The following is a 15,943-nucleotide window of genomic DNA, read 5'->3' as shown; positions in this document are numbered from 1 at the left end:
CGAATGCCCTTTGTGCGTGTCGCCGACACGCATATACTCTTAATGGAGAATGATCAAGGCCCTCTCCCCGCTGGTACGGGGGATGTCGATGATCCTGTGATTTGTGTCCTTTCCCCTATCTTTTCCTATTATGCTTGCCATTCCTATGTCTCTCATCCTTTCAATGTCTATACCCAGCGCATAGTTGTTACCATTTGTTTTTTTCCCGGTTTCATTGGGGGCCCGAGCCCTATAATCCCCCGGCATGTCCTTCTGTTTTGTGTTTCAATCACCGCCCAGGCCTGTCCGGTCTCATGCGCTGTGTATAATAATGCCTATTTGTGATGCTGTTTGTTGAATTGTTTTCAATTGAATACCCGTATGTTATGTTGTGAATGGTTTATTTCCCCACAGAATGCCTAGGCAGATTACAATTCATTTCGGGACTGGCTACTGTGATATATCTGTCTTCTTTCGTAAGGTCTAATATGTCAAATGCTGGTGTCCACTGATAGTTATAGAGTGGATTGATTCGTCACTCGACACCTCGACACCGCCACGTCTGCCCCTCGCCTGCTTGCCCCCTTTTTCTCGAGTGGAATCTTCTTTTCAAGTATGCGAGCTGTCTGAATATCAAATTTAATAAAAGAATAGTACAAATTTGGAGTCGGGAACAGACAGGAAGTGCTATATATTCTATATATGCTAGGAAGTACATACAATAGTCGATCCTTTATACCCAAATGACAACCCAATAACTCAACTAGTAGTCGACTTGCAAAATGACGATAGTATTGGCCCCTGTAAATCCCTGGGAACTTCTTTGGCAAGGTGGTTTTATTGTTGTTCAATAATTAGAAATAACATTGGTCCCTAGGGATCCCCCAGGCTTTTTTTTATCATAAAAGTGGCCACTTACGCTAATCCCCTCCCTCCGCCTCCCGCTCTTTTTCCAGAACAACAACCCTCCTCTTCCCTTCGACCATATACCTCCCATCAATCACAATGGCGGCCACAGAATCCCAGTTGCCTACGGATCCTAAGTACGACCACTACGACTTCCCCACCACCGCTCCGGAAACGCAGCCTGGTCACCCCGGCCACACCTCCCCCGAGCAGGATGCAAAGGTGCAACAGCTCCGCGCTGAGCTCGAAAAGCTCGGCTACACCGAACGCTTGGATACGCTGACCCTCCTGCGATTCCTGCGTGCCCGCAAGTTTGATGTCGAGGCCGCCAAAAACATGTACGTTCCTTGATTCTCAAAGGGCATGGATGTTTGTTTTTTGGAGTAGTTGGCAGAAAGCTTTCTATTCCGGAATTTCTTAGCTTTCGGCTTTTTGTCGAGGCCTAATTGTCTAACTTGATATCTCAGGTTCACTGCAAGCGAGAAGTGGCGCAAGGAGTTCGGCACCGATGATCTGGCTCGCGACTTCAACTACACCGAGAAGGAGGAGGTCTTCAAGTTCTACCCTCAATACTACCACAAGACGGACAAGGTTGGTTTTCTGTAGCTTATACGTATTCAGATGCAATACTGACATAGTCCCAAACAGGATGGCCGCCCCGTCTACATCGAGAAGCTGGGCAAGATCGACCTGAACCAGATGTACAAGATCACCACCGCCGACCGCATGCTGCAGAACCTGGTGTGTGAATACGAGAAGCTGGCCGACCCGCGTCTGCCCGCTTGCTCACGCAAGGCCGGCAAGCTGCTCGAGACCTGCTGCACCGTCATGGACCTGAAGGGCGTGGGCATCACCAGTGTGCCGTCCGTCTACGGGTACGTCAAGCAGGCCTCAGACATCTCGCAGAACCACTACCCCGAGCGTCTGGGCAAGCTTTACCTGATCAACGCGCCGTGGGGCTTCAGCAGCGTTTTCAGCGCCGTCAAGGGCTTCCTTGACCCCGTTACCGTTAGCAAGATCCACGTCCTCGGCAGCGGATACCAGAAGGAGCTTCTGTCCCAGGTGCCCCCTGAGAACTTGCCCGTTGAGTTCGGCGGCACTTGCAAGTGTGAGGGTGGCTGTGAGCTCTCCGATATGGGCCCCTGGAAGGAGCCTGAGTGGGCTCGTACCCCCAAGTGGGCCCTGCCTAAGGAGGAGCCCCCTCACGCTGGTGAGCTTCTTATTGAGGACGACCCTGCACTTGCGAAGAAGGATGTCGAGGGCCAGGAGGCTGCTCAGACTAGCGCCTAAGCTTGCTGAGCACGTTTCCTTGTCTTCTTCGTTGGAGATCCAACAAGCCGATTGACAATCTCCTTTTATATGGCGACTGAAAACAGACACCCAGATGGGGATGCTGGAGGTTTATTTTCAACTCCGATCAACCTGAAAATCTCAAAAAAAAAAATTATCTGGCGGTTCGACAACCCCCAATACAACCCCAATTCCACAAGGCAAACCGGAATTTCTCTCTTCTGGTAGTTTCAACACCTCTTTCCCGATCCATCCACAGCATGTGGACCCTTACCCTACATTCGCTTTTTGCGTGTGCTTTTTTTGTTCCGATCTAGATATCATGGAGAGCTTGCTTTTGTTTTTGCTTTTGCCTATCAAGATAAGCAGCGTGTGGCTGCCACTGCTCTCAGTATAGAAGGGACAGGACGCGATGAAATTTAAAAGCGAGTTGGTGTGAAGATGGTGTTTATCTTGGTTGTTTCTTTGTTGGTAGTGTATACACGAATGAGCACATATTGAAATGGTAGCTGTCATGTGTAGGACACTATTTGGTTTTTGTTATGCTTATGCTTATGATATACGATGTAGTAGCAGTAGCAGTAGCAGTAGCAGTAGGAGAAGTAGAAAACCAACAATATTTGCCTTTGGTATAGAGATCGTAGACAGAGTTTAGTCTGAACATGAAAGACGATATGTAGGATTTTGACTCAATGGAGCCATCAAGAAGAAAAGACATGGTATCATGATCCCTAGGACAAGCCCAGGCCCCCCAAACGCCCCCAACAAATTGCAAGCGTAAAAAGAAAAAAACGAAGAAGAGAACGCTAATCAACCAACCCCAAAGTCCTCAAGGCAATCACTTATTCATATTCTCCACAACGTCAGCAGCACGGCCAGCTCTCTCAGCCTTGCCCACCGTCGTTGCCAACGCATTACCCTCCACACCGGCCTCCGTATCAGCATTGCCCTCGCCCTGCAAGCGGAGCAACATCCGCAGAGCATCCTCATAGACACTCGCAATATCCCCACTCTTCCACCGCTCCTGCTCCGCCTCCGTCCCGAGCGCAGCCTGCAACGTCCACGCCGGGTCGTACTTTGCACGGGCCTGGGCCCCTGTCCTCACCGACCCAGTGCCGTTCGGGATAGAATCAATATCCATACCATCCGGCTCTTGGCCGGGTATTGTGTTCTCGTTTTCATTATTCGATTGGGGCTGCAGATTCGTAGATTCGCCCATTTCCGTATCGTTATCGGCATCTTTCCCCCCATTTCCAATCTTGTCTTCGTTTTCATATTCCTCTTCCTCCTCTTCAATCATCTTCTTCAAATGCGCGGCATATTGTTTCGCCGCACGTCTCGGCGCATCCCGCCTCTGCTGCGCGACTGTCGTGTTTAGAGATTCCAGCTGCGCGTACAGCGATGTCACACGCGACGCAAGTTCTGTATCGTATGCTTCGTACTCGATTTGTTCAGTCGGCGCGGTGAATGCTGCCGGGAAAGGGAACTGTGGTGAGGTGGAGTCTATGCCGTTGATGCTGATTGAGGTTGAGGCTGATTCGAAGGTTTGGTTTATGTACTATTTGAAGTTAGAGTCTAGAGATACGTGGATTTACATGTTGTTCTGGTCTCACTTCGTCGATTAGCTCCCGGACGCGTTCGCGCATCGGATCTGGGGTGTCATTATCCGTTGCAGAAGGGGGGAAGTAGAGGTCGAGTTTGCGGCGCGATAGGGCGACTGTATTGGCGTAGAGGTAGGTGAAGTCTGCTGGAGATTGAAGCTCGACTTTTCGATAGTGTGGTGCTGCCATGGTGGGCTCTTGTGGTTGTTGATGTTTTTCTCTGTTCCGATTTGTAGGAGAAATGGCCTTGGCATTCCAAGGTTCATCCCCGCAAACGATGTCATCGATGTTGCATCAACTTACTCTCCAAGGTTGACTTTTTTTGCTCTATTGTTTCTTGTTTTCTGCTATTTATTTCTTTCGTTAAGATAATTTACAGATAATCTACACTTCTTCCTCCTCATCTTATATCCTTCCTTCTACTCTGATACGACCCCTTGAGATAATGCAAGTGCAGCATACTCAGTGATATTCTACACTACAGGGCTCGAGGAGCCATTGGGACACATCACCACTATCCTAGACATTCCTTTACATACCCTCACACCGAATATGGAGAGGTCGACTTCCATTTCCCTCGTGGATAACACCGTCCCACAGCAACCCACCGGTGAAGGACCTCCACCGGGCACATCAACTCATCACCACAAAAGCCTGACGAAGCACTTGAGCCGTGCATCCGTCCACAGCCAGCTCGCAAAACGGAAATATGCAAAATGGCAACCGGATAGACTTGGCATTAAGCCCGACACGAACGACTCGCTTAGCCGAGAATCGTCCCAGGTGCGCGGAGACTCGATATCAGCAAGCTCCACCGGAGAAGCCAGCGGGACCGGAGATATTGAGACAGCTGACATTGCCCCGTCGCGAGTCTCGACTAATAATGGGAGCGGCAACGGCAGTGGCCAGGCGACCGGAATAGGAGACCAATCCAACGGCCATGAGGACACCAAATCCCGCTCAGAGATGGACGTTCTCTACGAGAACCAGCGGGGCTGGTTCGCTTTTGGTATCCCACATTACTCGCACAGCTCACTGTTGAACTTTGATCCCAGCCCCTGGATGACTCGGGACCGCAGAGTCAGTCCTGTTAATATCACAAATGCCCAGCTGCCTGATCCGAGCTGGGAGTGGACGTGGAAGACATGGTATGTCGACATGTCTGGTGATACCGATGAGCAAGGGTGGCAGTACTCTTTTTCGTTTGCCTCGTCTTCGTGGCATGGCACGCAGCTGTGGTTCCATTCGTTTGTTCGAAGGAGACGGTGGGTGAGACTACGGACTAAGGCCCATCCACGGCGAAATCGTGATCGCTCGGACTTCGAGAAAGCCCACATGCTTAATGAGGACTATTTTACCATTCATTCGTCCAAGGCCAGAAGTCGGGAGCAAAGCACCGCAGGACTGTCCCGGGTGGACACTGGATTCTTGACTCATGCTAGCGCGACGGTCGATGAGGAGTCAGATGTCGATGAGATTGCGGATATACCTAGTTTGATGCATGCTTTGAAATTAGCCTCCATTGATCGAGAGAGGATTGATGCACTGAAGAAATTTATTGAAGTTGGAGGCGACGAGCTCTATTATCTGAACGACAAGGTGAGCTGGGTGATTTCCTCTAATCTATATGTTGAGACCGGGCTAACTCTATTTTGGCATATCAGATACCAGATATAATGTCCATGTTCTTATTCCAGACCTCACGCTGGCAATTTGTAACATATCTTTCTGATGTCATTCGCGGGCTCTCCAAAACTCCCACTGATTCTGATAAAGACGCCGATGCAGTCCAACGCAAGAAAGACAATCTCGCCCGTGCCGCAGAATCCTGCAAGCATCACATTACCGGGCCGGATTTCTTTAAAGATGATCATGGGGAGTCAGGAACGGAATTGTTAGACTTGACTCCGGTGGCCAGGCATGATACACTAATGGCTAAGCGACCGGTCTTGAAGGAGCGTGTGAGGTCGATGAAACGGATTTTCAAGGGCATTCCCAAGGCCGCTGAGATTGGCCATGAAGGACACATTTATTAATGTATTAAAAGCTCTCTGTATAGACCAAATAAATGTTGTTATTGGGAGAATCACATAGCGAAGTATAGCAGCTCACCCGGCAGAGCCAACCTCCGGCCACCGCCTACCCGTTCGGCGGCTAGCAATTTTCGGGGCAAAAAGGTCCATCGAAAAACACCTCAGCAACGCGCCCAATTCTACTCTCCTTTCCATTCATGTCTCCGGTGCCATTAGAGCATCGTCCCTTATGCTCTTGCGTGGCCGCCCGTGTCTAAGGAGGCGTCTTTCTGCCGTCTTGGACACTGTCGCGACTGGCCCGTATGAGCCTCTTCTGTTTCTATATCCTCGCTGGGCTGCGCCTGCTTTGCAACGCCGACAGATATCTTCCCTGAAGTCGATTGATACTCCAGCGAGGATAGGACATACTTCCAGTGGCCCAATTCGCGCAGCAGTCCGCCCTTCTCCTTCGCTTTCTCGGCACTCGCGCCAATGGATCTCCTCTGTGTCTTCCGCCCGGTCTCCCGACGAGTCAAATCTGCACCCGTCCCCTGCGGTGGTTGGAGAGAATTCTAATATACGCAAGGGCAAAGAAACTGGCTCCGATGATCTGAATGAAAGTGGTGGAGGTCGGCTCTCCGCAGGTCAGAAACAATCTGTCAATTCCCTTGCAGATGCCGAACACGCCACTTCTCGAGAACCGCTACGGGGCTTCGCGTTGACAAGAGCGAAGAGAATACAGCAAGGTCGACTGCATAACAAACCCCTGAACGCCAAACCTTCGTCTCCCACACAGAGACAGCTTTTTTTACGAAATACATCAATTCGAGATCGGAAGAAGTTGCGGTTTCGCGAATATATGAAGAAAAAATATCAATCTCGTTCAGCAAAACTCTTCGACAATGCTTGGTTTGATACAAAGGAGATTCTGGACCAAGTGTACCGCGATATCCGGAAAAATCCCCAGAAGAGTTTGAACAAGAAGGAGATACTTGTACCAGAGGAGACCCTTGCTCTGTTTTCTGGTGTAACCCGTTATACCCTGAAAGAGAATATTTGGTACATTCCGCTCCACAATGGATGTCGTGTGCACATCCTACCTGCAAGTCAGAGCAAGGGATTACTCCGTCGAGTAGTTTTGAGTGCCACCGACCATATCATGGCGCTGGTGGAAGGGCATTTTACCCGTGCACAGAGCTTACAAGCTATGGGAGATCCACTGGTTGATATTCACAAACCACCGGTTCCAATGTGCATTTCTCGGGGCGCGATGCAGCGTTCGAAGCTGCCTGTACCGTTGGTTCGTGGAAATTGGCATTTCGGTCAAACATCGGATAGCAGCTCGAATTTGGACGAGATCCTGCTACCTCGTCCGGTTATCGCCACCGTGAAGGAGTTTAACGAGCACATCGAGGATGTCACATCTGCGAGACAACCAACGCTCGATGAGAAGGCCATGTCTCTATCAAAGCTTCCGCACCTGGTCCGGGTTAAACGACATCTTGAGGCGCTATTCATGGAAGGAACATACTCCAATTATATCTCGACTGCGGCTTTAAATAATGCACTAGAATTCCTTTGTCGGCATGAGTTCCTTCAAACTGCCCGATCCTTGTTTTCATGCACAGAGCATGTGGCTACCACTGATACATATAACATCTTGTTGCGAGCTGCTGCGCGGCGTCAGGATGTGGCTGTCTTTCGTCACTTCCTACGAATGATGCCTCGATTACACATGCGCCCAAACTCAGAAACATGGCTCGCATTGCTCAGCGCCCTAGTTGACCCTAGCGAAAAAGCCCAACTCATTGAACATATGGTTCAGCGTGGCCACATGTCCAACCTTTCCACCATCCACAGCGCGCTCCAGGAGACAATCCAAGATTCGCTTCTAGTGCATTTGGACAGTGGGCAAGATATAGGCTCATTCATTGGCCTCATGACCAATACATGGGGTGCTAATTGGTTCAGCCCTTCCATTATTGGCCAGATGTTCAGTGTGCTCGCTCGATTGAAGAAGTTCGATTCCATAGACCGGCTCATGGAAATCTGCATCGACAACAAACTCACCGTTGACAGTTATCCACTCGGCCATATCGTGCAAGCGCTGGGCGCGAATATCCACGTCGCTTTGCAGTATACCCTGCGGTTCTTCGAGCACCCTTCGTTCGAGGTAACCTCACAAAATTGGGAGGATTTGTTTTTGGCTGCCTTCAGGCACCGCCAGTACAACATCTGTCTAGTTCTATGGCGATATTCTTGCATGAAAAGAACCGTGACCTACAAGATGAAACAGGCTGTCTTAACTTCCTTATGTCGCAATGCATCCTTTGGTAAACCCACGAGACTCAACAAAGATTTATGGAGTTCCGATGCCGGCAAGGTCATTATCGGTATCGACCAAAACCATGAAAGCTACAGGCTCCCAGACTCTATTCTTGACGATATACCTTCCGAGTTCCGTCACAATCCTATTCTCTACCTCATCGGATGGAAGCCCAGGGGTGAACAGCGTGATCTCCAAATTCGCCTTGCCAATGCCCTCATTAAGCGTGACATGATTCTTGGTGCAACTCGCTATGTCCCCCAGCATCCTTCCCCGATCATGCTGGATGCAGCGTCCATCTTAGATCAGGAATGGCGTGGTGTCCCGCGGCCTCTGACTTGGAAGATGCAAAACGCCATTCAAGTTCCCATCGTCCGCAAAGACAAAGACCGAGAGCAAGACAAAAACGAAGACCAATAATCTCCCAATCATCCTCCCCTTTGCATCCTCATTCTTCGATCCTTCTACCTTTTTTGACGCTAGCGTGTTGCATGAATATCCCTTCTGGCGGGCTTGTTTTGGCTGGTGTTTGTTTTCTGTACGCTAGTCTGCCTACTTTCCCGTCACCTTGTATCGTATACTTGTACATTATTTGGAAATATAGAATCATAGAGCTTCAATGTCCAGAATAACGCCATCTGAGTATATATTCATTCAATCGTGAGCGAGTACATTCCCTCTTTCAAATATAAAACCTCTCAAAATCTAAGCAATGCATCGAGATCATTCATAAAACTATTATAGGCAGAAATAGGGTCTTCAGGAACTCTCTCTTCCTCCGGTGAAGCAAGGCCCCCATTGAGAATTTCAGCTTCGCGAGCCAGCGCGTTCTCCCACCCAATCCTTGTCTCTGCAGGCATCGGAGACAGAGACCGAGACTGGGACCGAGAAGCAGGTATGCTGATCCCCTTCACCTCCACACAATCCGTATATAAAAGATCAGACTCAAAGCTCCCGGGAGAATCCAGCACTGACGAATACACATCCCGCCTTCTCTCATTTTGTGCAGTTTGGCAGTGTGTAATGCCTCCTCCAATTCCAGGCGAATGTGGGGAAGTGGAAGTAGAAGTAGAAGTAGAAGTAGAAGTGAGGGAAGGTAGTAGCCGGCGCATCTCGGAGTAGAACGAATACATCGAGCTCCAAGGGGGTATATCGTGATCGGTTTCTTCTGGCAGATAGCTGTTGAGCTGGAGTTGAGGTTCGTGTTTATTACAAGCTTTCTGGCTGTTGTGGTTGCGGTTGGACAATTGTTGCCGAGTAAGTCTTTCCAACAGTTTTGTAAGTCTTGCTAGTATCTATATTTTTCTTCCTTTTAACATACCTGTCAATTGAATCTCGCGGGATGCAGGCTTGACCTTCTTTGCGGCAGTGGGTGCACTGTTTATATGGTGGGGAGATGTCACATCGCTTTTTCCGGGTGTGGCAGGCCACGCAGGCTATCTTGCCAGGTCGACGACCTTGCTTATTTGCTTTTGTAATCCCCGATGGGCCTTGGAGTCGAATTGTGCTTAAATCCATTGGAGCTTGAATATGAGGATTCTAAAATATAGACGTAGGTGGGCTATATATGGAGAACGGGTGCTCCACACTTTTATGATGATCCAGACTTACCCCAAAAGCCGGCACAACCGTGTTGGACGTTCCAAATTGGGGAAATCCAGAATTGGGGAATGGCCAATTTGGGGAAATCGACCTCGGGAGAAATTGGGGAAATCTAGAATTGGGGAAATTTCCAATTGTGGCCCATATCGTGGCGATTGACTTCAAGAGTTCAATGTTACAGCAGCATTCCTAATATACAATTTCGTGTTATATCATTCCGTATGTGATTCTAATTTCTTCTCATGACTTATTATGTATGAGTCGTAAGGTCAATAACTACTACTCCGTACTTTGGACTATATCATTCTACGCTACCTTGCTGGATCCACATAGAATAGGAGTACAGACACATGTAAATGGCCAGAAAGATCGACACAGGTCTTAGATTGTTTGCACAATCGCATTTGAATCGCAGTTTTCAGCCACGGCGCCGGGAGTGCCCGTAAAGGATAGACAACCCTGGAGATCATGACTGATCTAAAACGGAATGCTACACCTGGGAATGTTCCTCGTATACCATGTATAGATTGAGTCTTGTTCATAACCCAAGAGCATACTGTTGGAACAGTATATTCCGGGCTCGGTGCATACTACCTACTCCGTAGACACGGCATGCCGAGAAGCGGTGCGGGGACATTGGCTTTTGCCTCCTTTCCGTTTTATCAACGTCATCTATGATCTTCTAATAATAAACTCATGATGATTGCATATTCTGCTACGTAGTGCAAATTACCCTAGAGCCACCTCTCCAATCTCACCGCATATGCTTCTCCAAGCACTTCAAGATTTGAAACATTTTTGTACCCAAAGCGACCTCGAAATGATTTCAGAGCACTTTGAATAGCTCTATCGGTGCTAGCTCACTTTCCTCTAACTCCAATATAGTGGATCTGTCAAGTGTGATGATTCAAGCTATCAAGCTAGGAAGAACCTGCTCCTCTATGGAGTGCCTTTATTTCCGGTGTATATATGTCAGACCATCAACACGTCTTTTGGACAACGGAATGGATATCAACCAGTCGGTGGGCCATGGATCCCCGAATTTTGGGTGAGTCGAGCTGTCATTGGTCCAAAGCTGCCTCCTTGTGACGTCCAATGGTTCAATACTAATCCCTTGTACCATGTCGAGATGATAATATGCTTCTTGATCACGGAGCCGATCCTAATCGTCGATGTAATATTGAATTCCACGCCACTCTCCTACGCTGTTGAACACGCTTCTTTGCCACTCGTGAGTCTGCTACTCAATCGTGGCGGCGACATTACAGAAGGGCAGGTTTTGCACCACGCAGTTTCTCGCAACTCCGATGCAGTGGAGCTCCCGAAGCTCCTATTACTCGATCAACGGTATCATGTATCAATGCCATCGGCCTTCTTGGGACATGAATTTCTTAGTGGGGGAAACTGTTCTGCACAAGGCAGTATTTCTTTGCAGATTCGATGTCATCCATTCCCTTCCTAGGGAGGGAGTGAACCCTAACTTCAAAGATGTCAGAAACTGAACCGTCATACAATGTGCTGATGAAAATATTTGGAAGAGGATCCCAGGATGGGCACAATACTAGTTGAGGCAAAGGTCGACATAGGGGACAGCATGGAAATACAAGTACATATGTAGGTATTGCATCCCTCTTACATGACATATCTTCAATCAAACCATATTAGCTATTCGGCACACTGTTTAGGCAATTTGTCTTTCTATACAATATAAGTTCCACAAGGACGCCAGCTCTCGTGAGTTATATATATTCTGGTCATTTCCCATTATCATGACATATCATGCCAGCACAGCTTGACAGAGCAACGAGTTAAGTTCAAAACGCTGCTTACAACCAAAAATCAAACCAATGACCCCATGTTTGCATGAGAATGCCCTTCACACCTATCAGGGAGACCGGGTACTGGTGGTGGAAGACCATAGGGATCAACAAGTGCCGTCCGAATCGCACCCACACCTTCTTTAAGGTAGAGCACAAGCCGGTAGGCCGAGTTGCCGTTCAAGTAATATCGGTGGAGCTGTTTGCTACGCAGGAAGCCCAGCCGCTCGTACAGTTTGATCGCACCAGTATTGGTGATTTCGGTTTCGAGGACGATCTGCCCAAACACATACAAGTCAGCCACAATACCCTCGAGACCACCCTATTTGCGGACCAATAGCCACCTCCACTGTGTAGACCTACCTCATCTGCATCCCGCTCGATCATAGCATCGATAGCCATGCGCACTAGCTTGGTTGCAATTCCCCGGCCACGGTACTCTTCGCGCACGGCCAGCATGGCGATATAACCTCTCAGCGGGCCGTCGCGGTGTGGCTCTAGCTTCGATACCACGACCCCGACCATCTCGTCCTTATCGTCCATCGCGAGGAAACACAGGTCACCCCATTGGTATAAGAAGTAGCGGTAGACGTAGATGCTGTAAGGTTCAGACAGATCTTTGGAGATCAGCTGGCGCATTGCGGCGACATACTCCTTTTCGCGCGAATTTTCATATCGCACGTAGCGAAGATCGGGAGCATTGCTCATCACAGCGATGTCATTGAAGTGGGCTGATGGTTGGAGTTGACGGAGGGGACGGGGGTGGGATGTGTCCGAGAGGAAAGTTACTCGCAGCCATGTGATGCCGATCCGCCCGTTCGCGGACTTATGCGCTTCCGTGTTTTTGTATCCCCTTCCTTTTCTTCCTGCTTTCTTTTTCTTCGAATTTGTTTGTCTTGTTCTTGATATTGATTTCCAAGGCAAATCGCACCCGGTCCTCTCCTTCTACTCCCTCCCTCGCGGTTGGTTGCTATGCTCCGTCGCCGCACGGGCAAGGACGGGGTCCCGCCCTCTAACAAAGATAGCGGTACAGAAACCAAGGAAGAACAGCTTCGTGCGGAGTCTGTTGATCCAAAAGCCACCCAGCTAGTTATCAAGCCCCGGAGTAAACGTCGCAATGGGTTCATCTTTATGTTGGGCGGGATCTTCGGCATCTTCATCGCCTTGTTTTTCGCAAACCAGCATGAGGTCATAAGCCTGGATTCGCTCATGGACCTAAATCTCGATTCATGGATTGATGCTATCCCACAGGGAATTGTGAGTGACGTGAAGGAATTCTCGGTACGTGCTTTTTTCAAGGGCTCTTACCTCTACATCTAGTTACCAGTTGACTGACTTCCAACCGGGTTATAGCAACATGAACGCGATACCGTCAGCTATGATTCGTTTGCCGTTGGGCTACAACTTCGCGCCATGGGCGTAGAAGCCAAACACCCTATCGTGATGATCCCTGGAGTTATCTCGACCGGCTTAGAGAGCTGGGGCACGGGGGAAACTTCGCGACAATACTTTCGCCGACGATTATGGGGCAGCTGGAGCATGATGAGAGCGTTAGTTATGGATAAAGCTGAGTGGAAGAATCATGTCATGCTCGATCGGGAAACAGGCCTTGACCCGCCTGGCATTAAGCTCCGTGCGGCGCAAGGATTCGATGCCACGGATTTCTTTATCACAGGGTATTGGATATGGAATAAAATCTTGGAGAACCTGGCTACCATTGGCTATGACCCGACTAATGCGTTTACGGCTGCATACGACTGGCGACTTTCATATCCCAACCTTGAAGTTCGTGATAAATATTTCACTCGACTCAAGTCCTACATCGAGACCGCAGTGCACATACAGGGCGAGAAGGTTACATTGGCATCGCACAGCATGGGATCACAGGTGGTGCTGTATTTCTTCAAGTGGGTAGAGAGCGAGGACCACGGAAAGGGCGGCAAAGACTGGGTTAACAAACATATTGACTCGTGGGTCAATATCAGTGGTTGCATGCTGGGTGCCGTCAAGGGATTGACTGCCGTTCTGTCCGGAGAAATGCGGGATACAGCGCAGTTGAACGCCTTTGCTGTGTATGGTTTGGAGAAGTTCCTATCGAAAGAGGAACGCGCGGAGATCTTTCGCGCGATGCCCGGTATCTCTAGCATGCTACCAAAAGGCGGCGAGGCTATATGGGGAAACTCAACTTGGGCACCGGATGACCAACCAGGCCAGCCCCTGAGCTTTGGCAACCTGATCCATTTCCAGGAGACCAACTCATCTGTGACAAAACGTAATCTCACCACGCCAGAGAGTCTTCAGTATCTCCTGGACCAGAGCGAGGATTGGTATCGGAACCAGGTTCTGGGTAGCTACTCGCACGGCGTGGCACATACAAAACGCGAGGTTGAAGCCAACGAGAAGGACCCGCGCACATGGCTCAACCCGCTAGAGTCGCGCCTGCCCCTCGCCCCAGACATGAAGATATACTGCTTTTATGGCGTGGGGAAACCCACGGAGCGCAGCTACTTCTACCAGGAAGAGACCGACCCACTGGTCAAACTCAAGGTCAGCATGGACACCACCATCACCAACAACGAGGGCATTGACCACGGTGTTTTAATGGGCGAGGGCGATGGCACTGTGAACCTGCTTAGCACGGGCTACATGTGCGCCAAAGGCTGGCGCATGAAGCGTTATAACCCAGCCGGCACAGAGATCAAGGTATTCGAGATGCCTCACGAGCCTGATCGCTTCTCGCCCCGCGGTGGTCCCAACACTGGTACGTAATTCTTTGCTTCCTTACCTACCTGACCTTTCCCCACGATATGTAACAGGCGACTAATTTCATATAGGGGACCACGTGGATATCCTAGGCCGTGCCTCACTCAACGACCTTCTTCTCCGTGTCGCTGGCGGCAAAGGCGATTTAATCGAAGAGACTTTCTTCTCCAAAATCCGCGAGTATGCGGATCGTGTACAAATCTTTGACGACGAATAGATCAAATGGGGTCCCTTACGACTGTTCTGAATATTTGACTCGCGTTTTGATACACTTGATACACCCACATATGTACCTCCTTTTAGACATTTGGGATTTTTTTTTTCTCTTCTAGACGGATGGGGTTTTGCTTACGATGCAGCATTCTTGTACATTTCTTTATGACAAACCCCTTATATGAACATTTTATATTCCTTTCCATGGCAAACCCTATTTGTTCAATTATTTAATACTAGAATACCCAAACAAACCATGTCGACAAGTCCAAACATACGTAAATCTACCCTCTCGTATCACGGATAAGCCCGGATACGGTTTCTTTCCTAGCCCTAAAAATAGGGACTTATGCAAGGCCATTAGCTGCTACTTGTAGCAACTGATCCCGTGTGATCGACAGAGTTATTGGCCCGCATGAGAAGCAAGGGCATAACGTCCCGTTCTTATCACACTGGCGGGGTTGCCGGTTCTCCTCACCTCGAACCTGAAAGAATTCGGAAGCTAAGTTGGAGGATGCTGTATACACATACTACACTAGTTCCTACAAGATGCGTTTACAATAATAGAACCCAGAAATGTAAATAATGTACAATGATTCATTCATACGCTAGTGATTAAAAATAATGCTAGCAATAGTTACCCAACAGGATCTCACCGCGCCCAGAAGTAATGATAAGAGGTATGCACACGACCCAATCCGGGTCGTGTAGAGGGTGTCACGGAAAGCGTAGATGTAATAGGTTGTCGGATCAGGTTCATCCTCGATAGCCAAAGGCAAAGAGAATGGGTGAAGCTCGAGAGCAGGTGGCCTCCGTCAAAAGTACCAAGCCCTAGCTGCCATGAAACTCGAGCTCTGAAAACAAGACCCCAGCTTTCAGTATTCCCCTTCTTTCCTTTCCTCGGATCTCTCCGTGTCGAATCCACACGGGAAGAATCCACACAATATCGACGCCGATCAATCACCTGCCAGGCGGCGTGGACACAGAGGGAAGATCGAGACGATCTTTTCAAAAACCCCCATGTGCCGATGCAAAATGTCGTAAAACAGCCAATTCCAGAACCCCTTCTAGTGCACATCAAGTGTGCAGCAAAAGTGCCGAAACTTTTCATCTCTCCAAAAAAAAACCAGTTTCTTAAGTTCCCAGGCGCCTATGATGAGCGAGCGACACGAAGTAAAAATATTTGTTCATCTGAACGAGCCGAAAGCAAAAAAAAAGGTGGCTCGCCCATTTCATAAAGTCGTAGCGAAAGACATGGGTCAGAAAAATAGAGGGGATCGCCCGAGGGCGTCCGAGAATGTGTACAAGGGAAGGTTGACAGCGGTGGCGGTGCGAGAAATTGGCGAATGCGGGCAGGTGAACATGGCCCGGTCCCTTCCGCCACCAGTATTAATATTATAGACGGAGTTGCCAGCCCAAAAGGTGGGGTAGCGA

General features: G+C 49.1%; 7 protein-coding genes across 7 annotated transcripts; 4 read left to right on the top strand and 3 right to left on the bottom strand.

Annotated features, from left to right (window-relative positions):
• Positions 1-984: 984 nt before the first annotated feature.
• LCP9604111_2575 (SEC14 family lipid-binding protein) lies at positions 985-2,175 on the top strand (the record flags this gene model as incomplete). The annotated part of the gene is made up of 3 exons (XM_039070067.1): positions 985-1,223; positions 1,353-1,476; positions 1,534-2,175. The coding sequence occupies 3 exons, from the start codon at positions 985-987 to the stop codon at positions 2,173-2,175; spliced, it is 1,005 nt and encodes a 334-aa protein (XP_038931327.1).
• An 838-nt stretch (positions 2,176-3,013) lies between these two features.
• On the bottom strand, positions 3,014-3,965 carry LCP9604111_2574 (uncharacterized protein; the record flags this gene model as incomplete). Its single annotated transcript, XM_039070066.1, has 2 exons — positions 3,014-3,733; positions 3,789-3,965. The coding sequence occupies 2 exons, from the start codon at positions 3,963-3,965 to the stop codon at positions 3,014-3,016; spliced, it is 897 nt and encodes a 298-aa protein (XP_038931326.1).
• Positions 3,966-4,328: 363 nt separating this feature from the next.
• On the top strand, positions 4,329-5,812 carry LCP9604111_2573 (uncharacterized protein; the record flags this gene model as incomplete). The annotated part of the gene is made up of 2 exons (XM_039070065.1): positions 4,329-5,375; positions 5,441-5,812. The coding sequence occupies 2 exons, from the start codon at positions 4,329-4,331 to the stop codon at positions 5,810-5,812; spliced, it is 1,419 nt and encodes a 472-aa protein (XP_038931325.1).
• A 226-nt stretch (positions 5,813-6,038) lies between these two features.
• LCP9604111_2572 (uncharacterized protein) lies at positions 6,039-8,534 on the top strand (the record flags this gene model as incomplete). Its single annotated transcript, XM_039070064.1, has 1 exon — positions 6,039-8,534. One exon carries the CDS (start codon positions 6,039-6,041, stop codon positions 8,532-8,534), a length of 2,496 nt encoding a protein of 831 aa, XP_038931324.1.
• Positions 8,535-8,812: 278 nt separating this feature from the next.
• Positions 8,813-9,632, bottom strand: LCP9604111_2571 (Zn(II)2Cys6 transcription factor domain-containing protein; the record flags this gene model as incomplete). The annotated part of the gene is made up of 2 exons (XM_039070063.1): positions 8,813-9,377; positions 9,436-9,632. 2 exons carry the CDS (start codon positions 9,630-9,632, stop codon positions 8,813-8,815), a joined length of 762 nt encoding a protein of 253 aa, XP_038931323.1.
• A 1,923-nt stretch (positions 9,633-11,555) lies between these two features.
• LCP9604111_2570 (peptide alpha-N-acetyltransferase MAK3) lies at positions 11,556-12,241 on the bottom strand (the record flags this gene model as incomplete). Its single annotated transcript, XM_039070062.1, has 2 exons — positions 11,556-11,810; positions 11,897-12,241. The coding sequence occupies 2 exons, from the start codon at positions 12,239-12,241 to the stop codon at positions 11,556-11,558; spliced, it is 600 nt and encodes a 199-aa protein (XP_038931322.1).
• Positions 12,242-12,505: 264 nt separating this feature from the next.
• Positions 12,506-14,513, top strand: LCP9604111_2569 (phospholipid:diacylglycerol acyltransferase; the record flags this gene model as incomplete). Its single annotated transcript, XM_039070060.1, has 3 exons — positions 12,506-12,814; positions 12,887-14,294; positions 14,368-14,513. The coding sequence occupies 3 exons, from the start codon at positions 12,506-12,508 to the stop codon at positions 14,511-14,513; spliced, it is 1,863 nt and encodes a 620-aa protein (XP_038931321.1).
• Positions 14,514-15,943: the final 1,430 nt, after the last annotated feature.

Source organism: Penicillium roqueforti, assembly GCF_015533775.1.
Source record: "Penicillium roqueforti strain LCP96 04111 chromosome Unknown scaffold_03, whole genome shotgun sequence".
Lineage (NCBI taxonomy): Eukaryota > Fungi > Ascomycota > Eurotiomycetes > Eurotiales > Aspergillaceae > Penicillium > Penicillium roqueforti.
The sequence above is the reverse complement of the archived record's forward strand: the minus strand, read 5'-3'. Positions and strand labels throughout refer to the sequence as shown.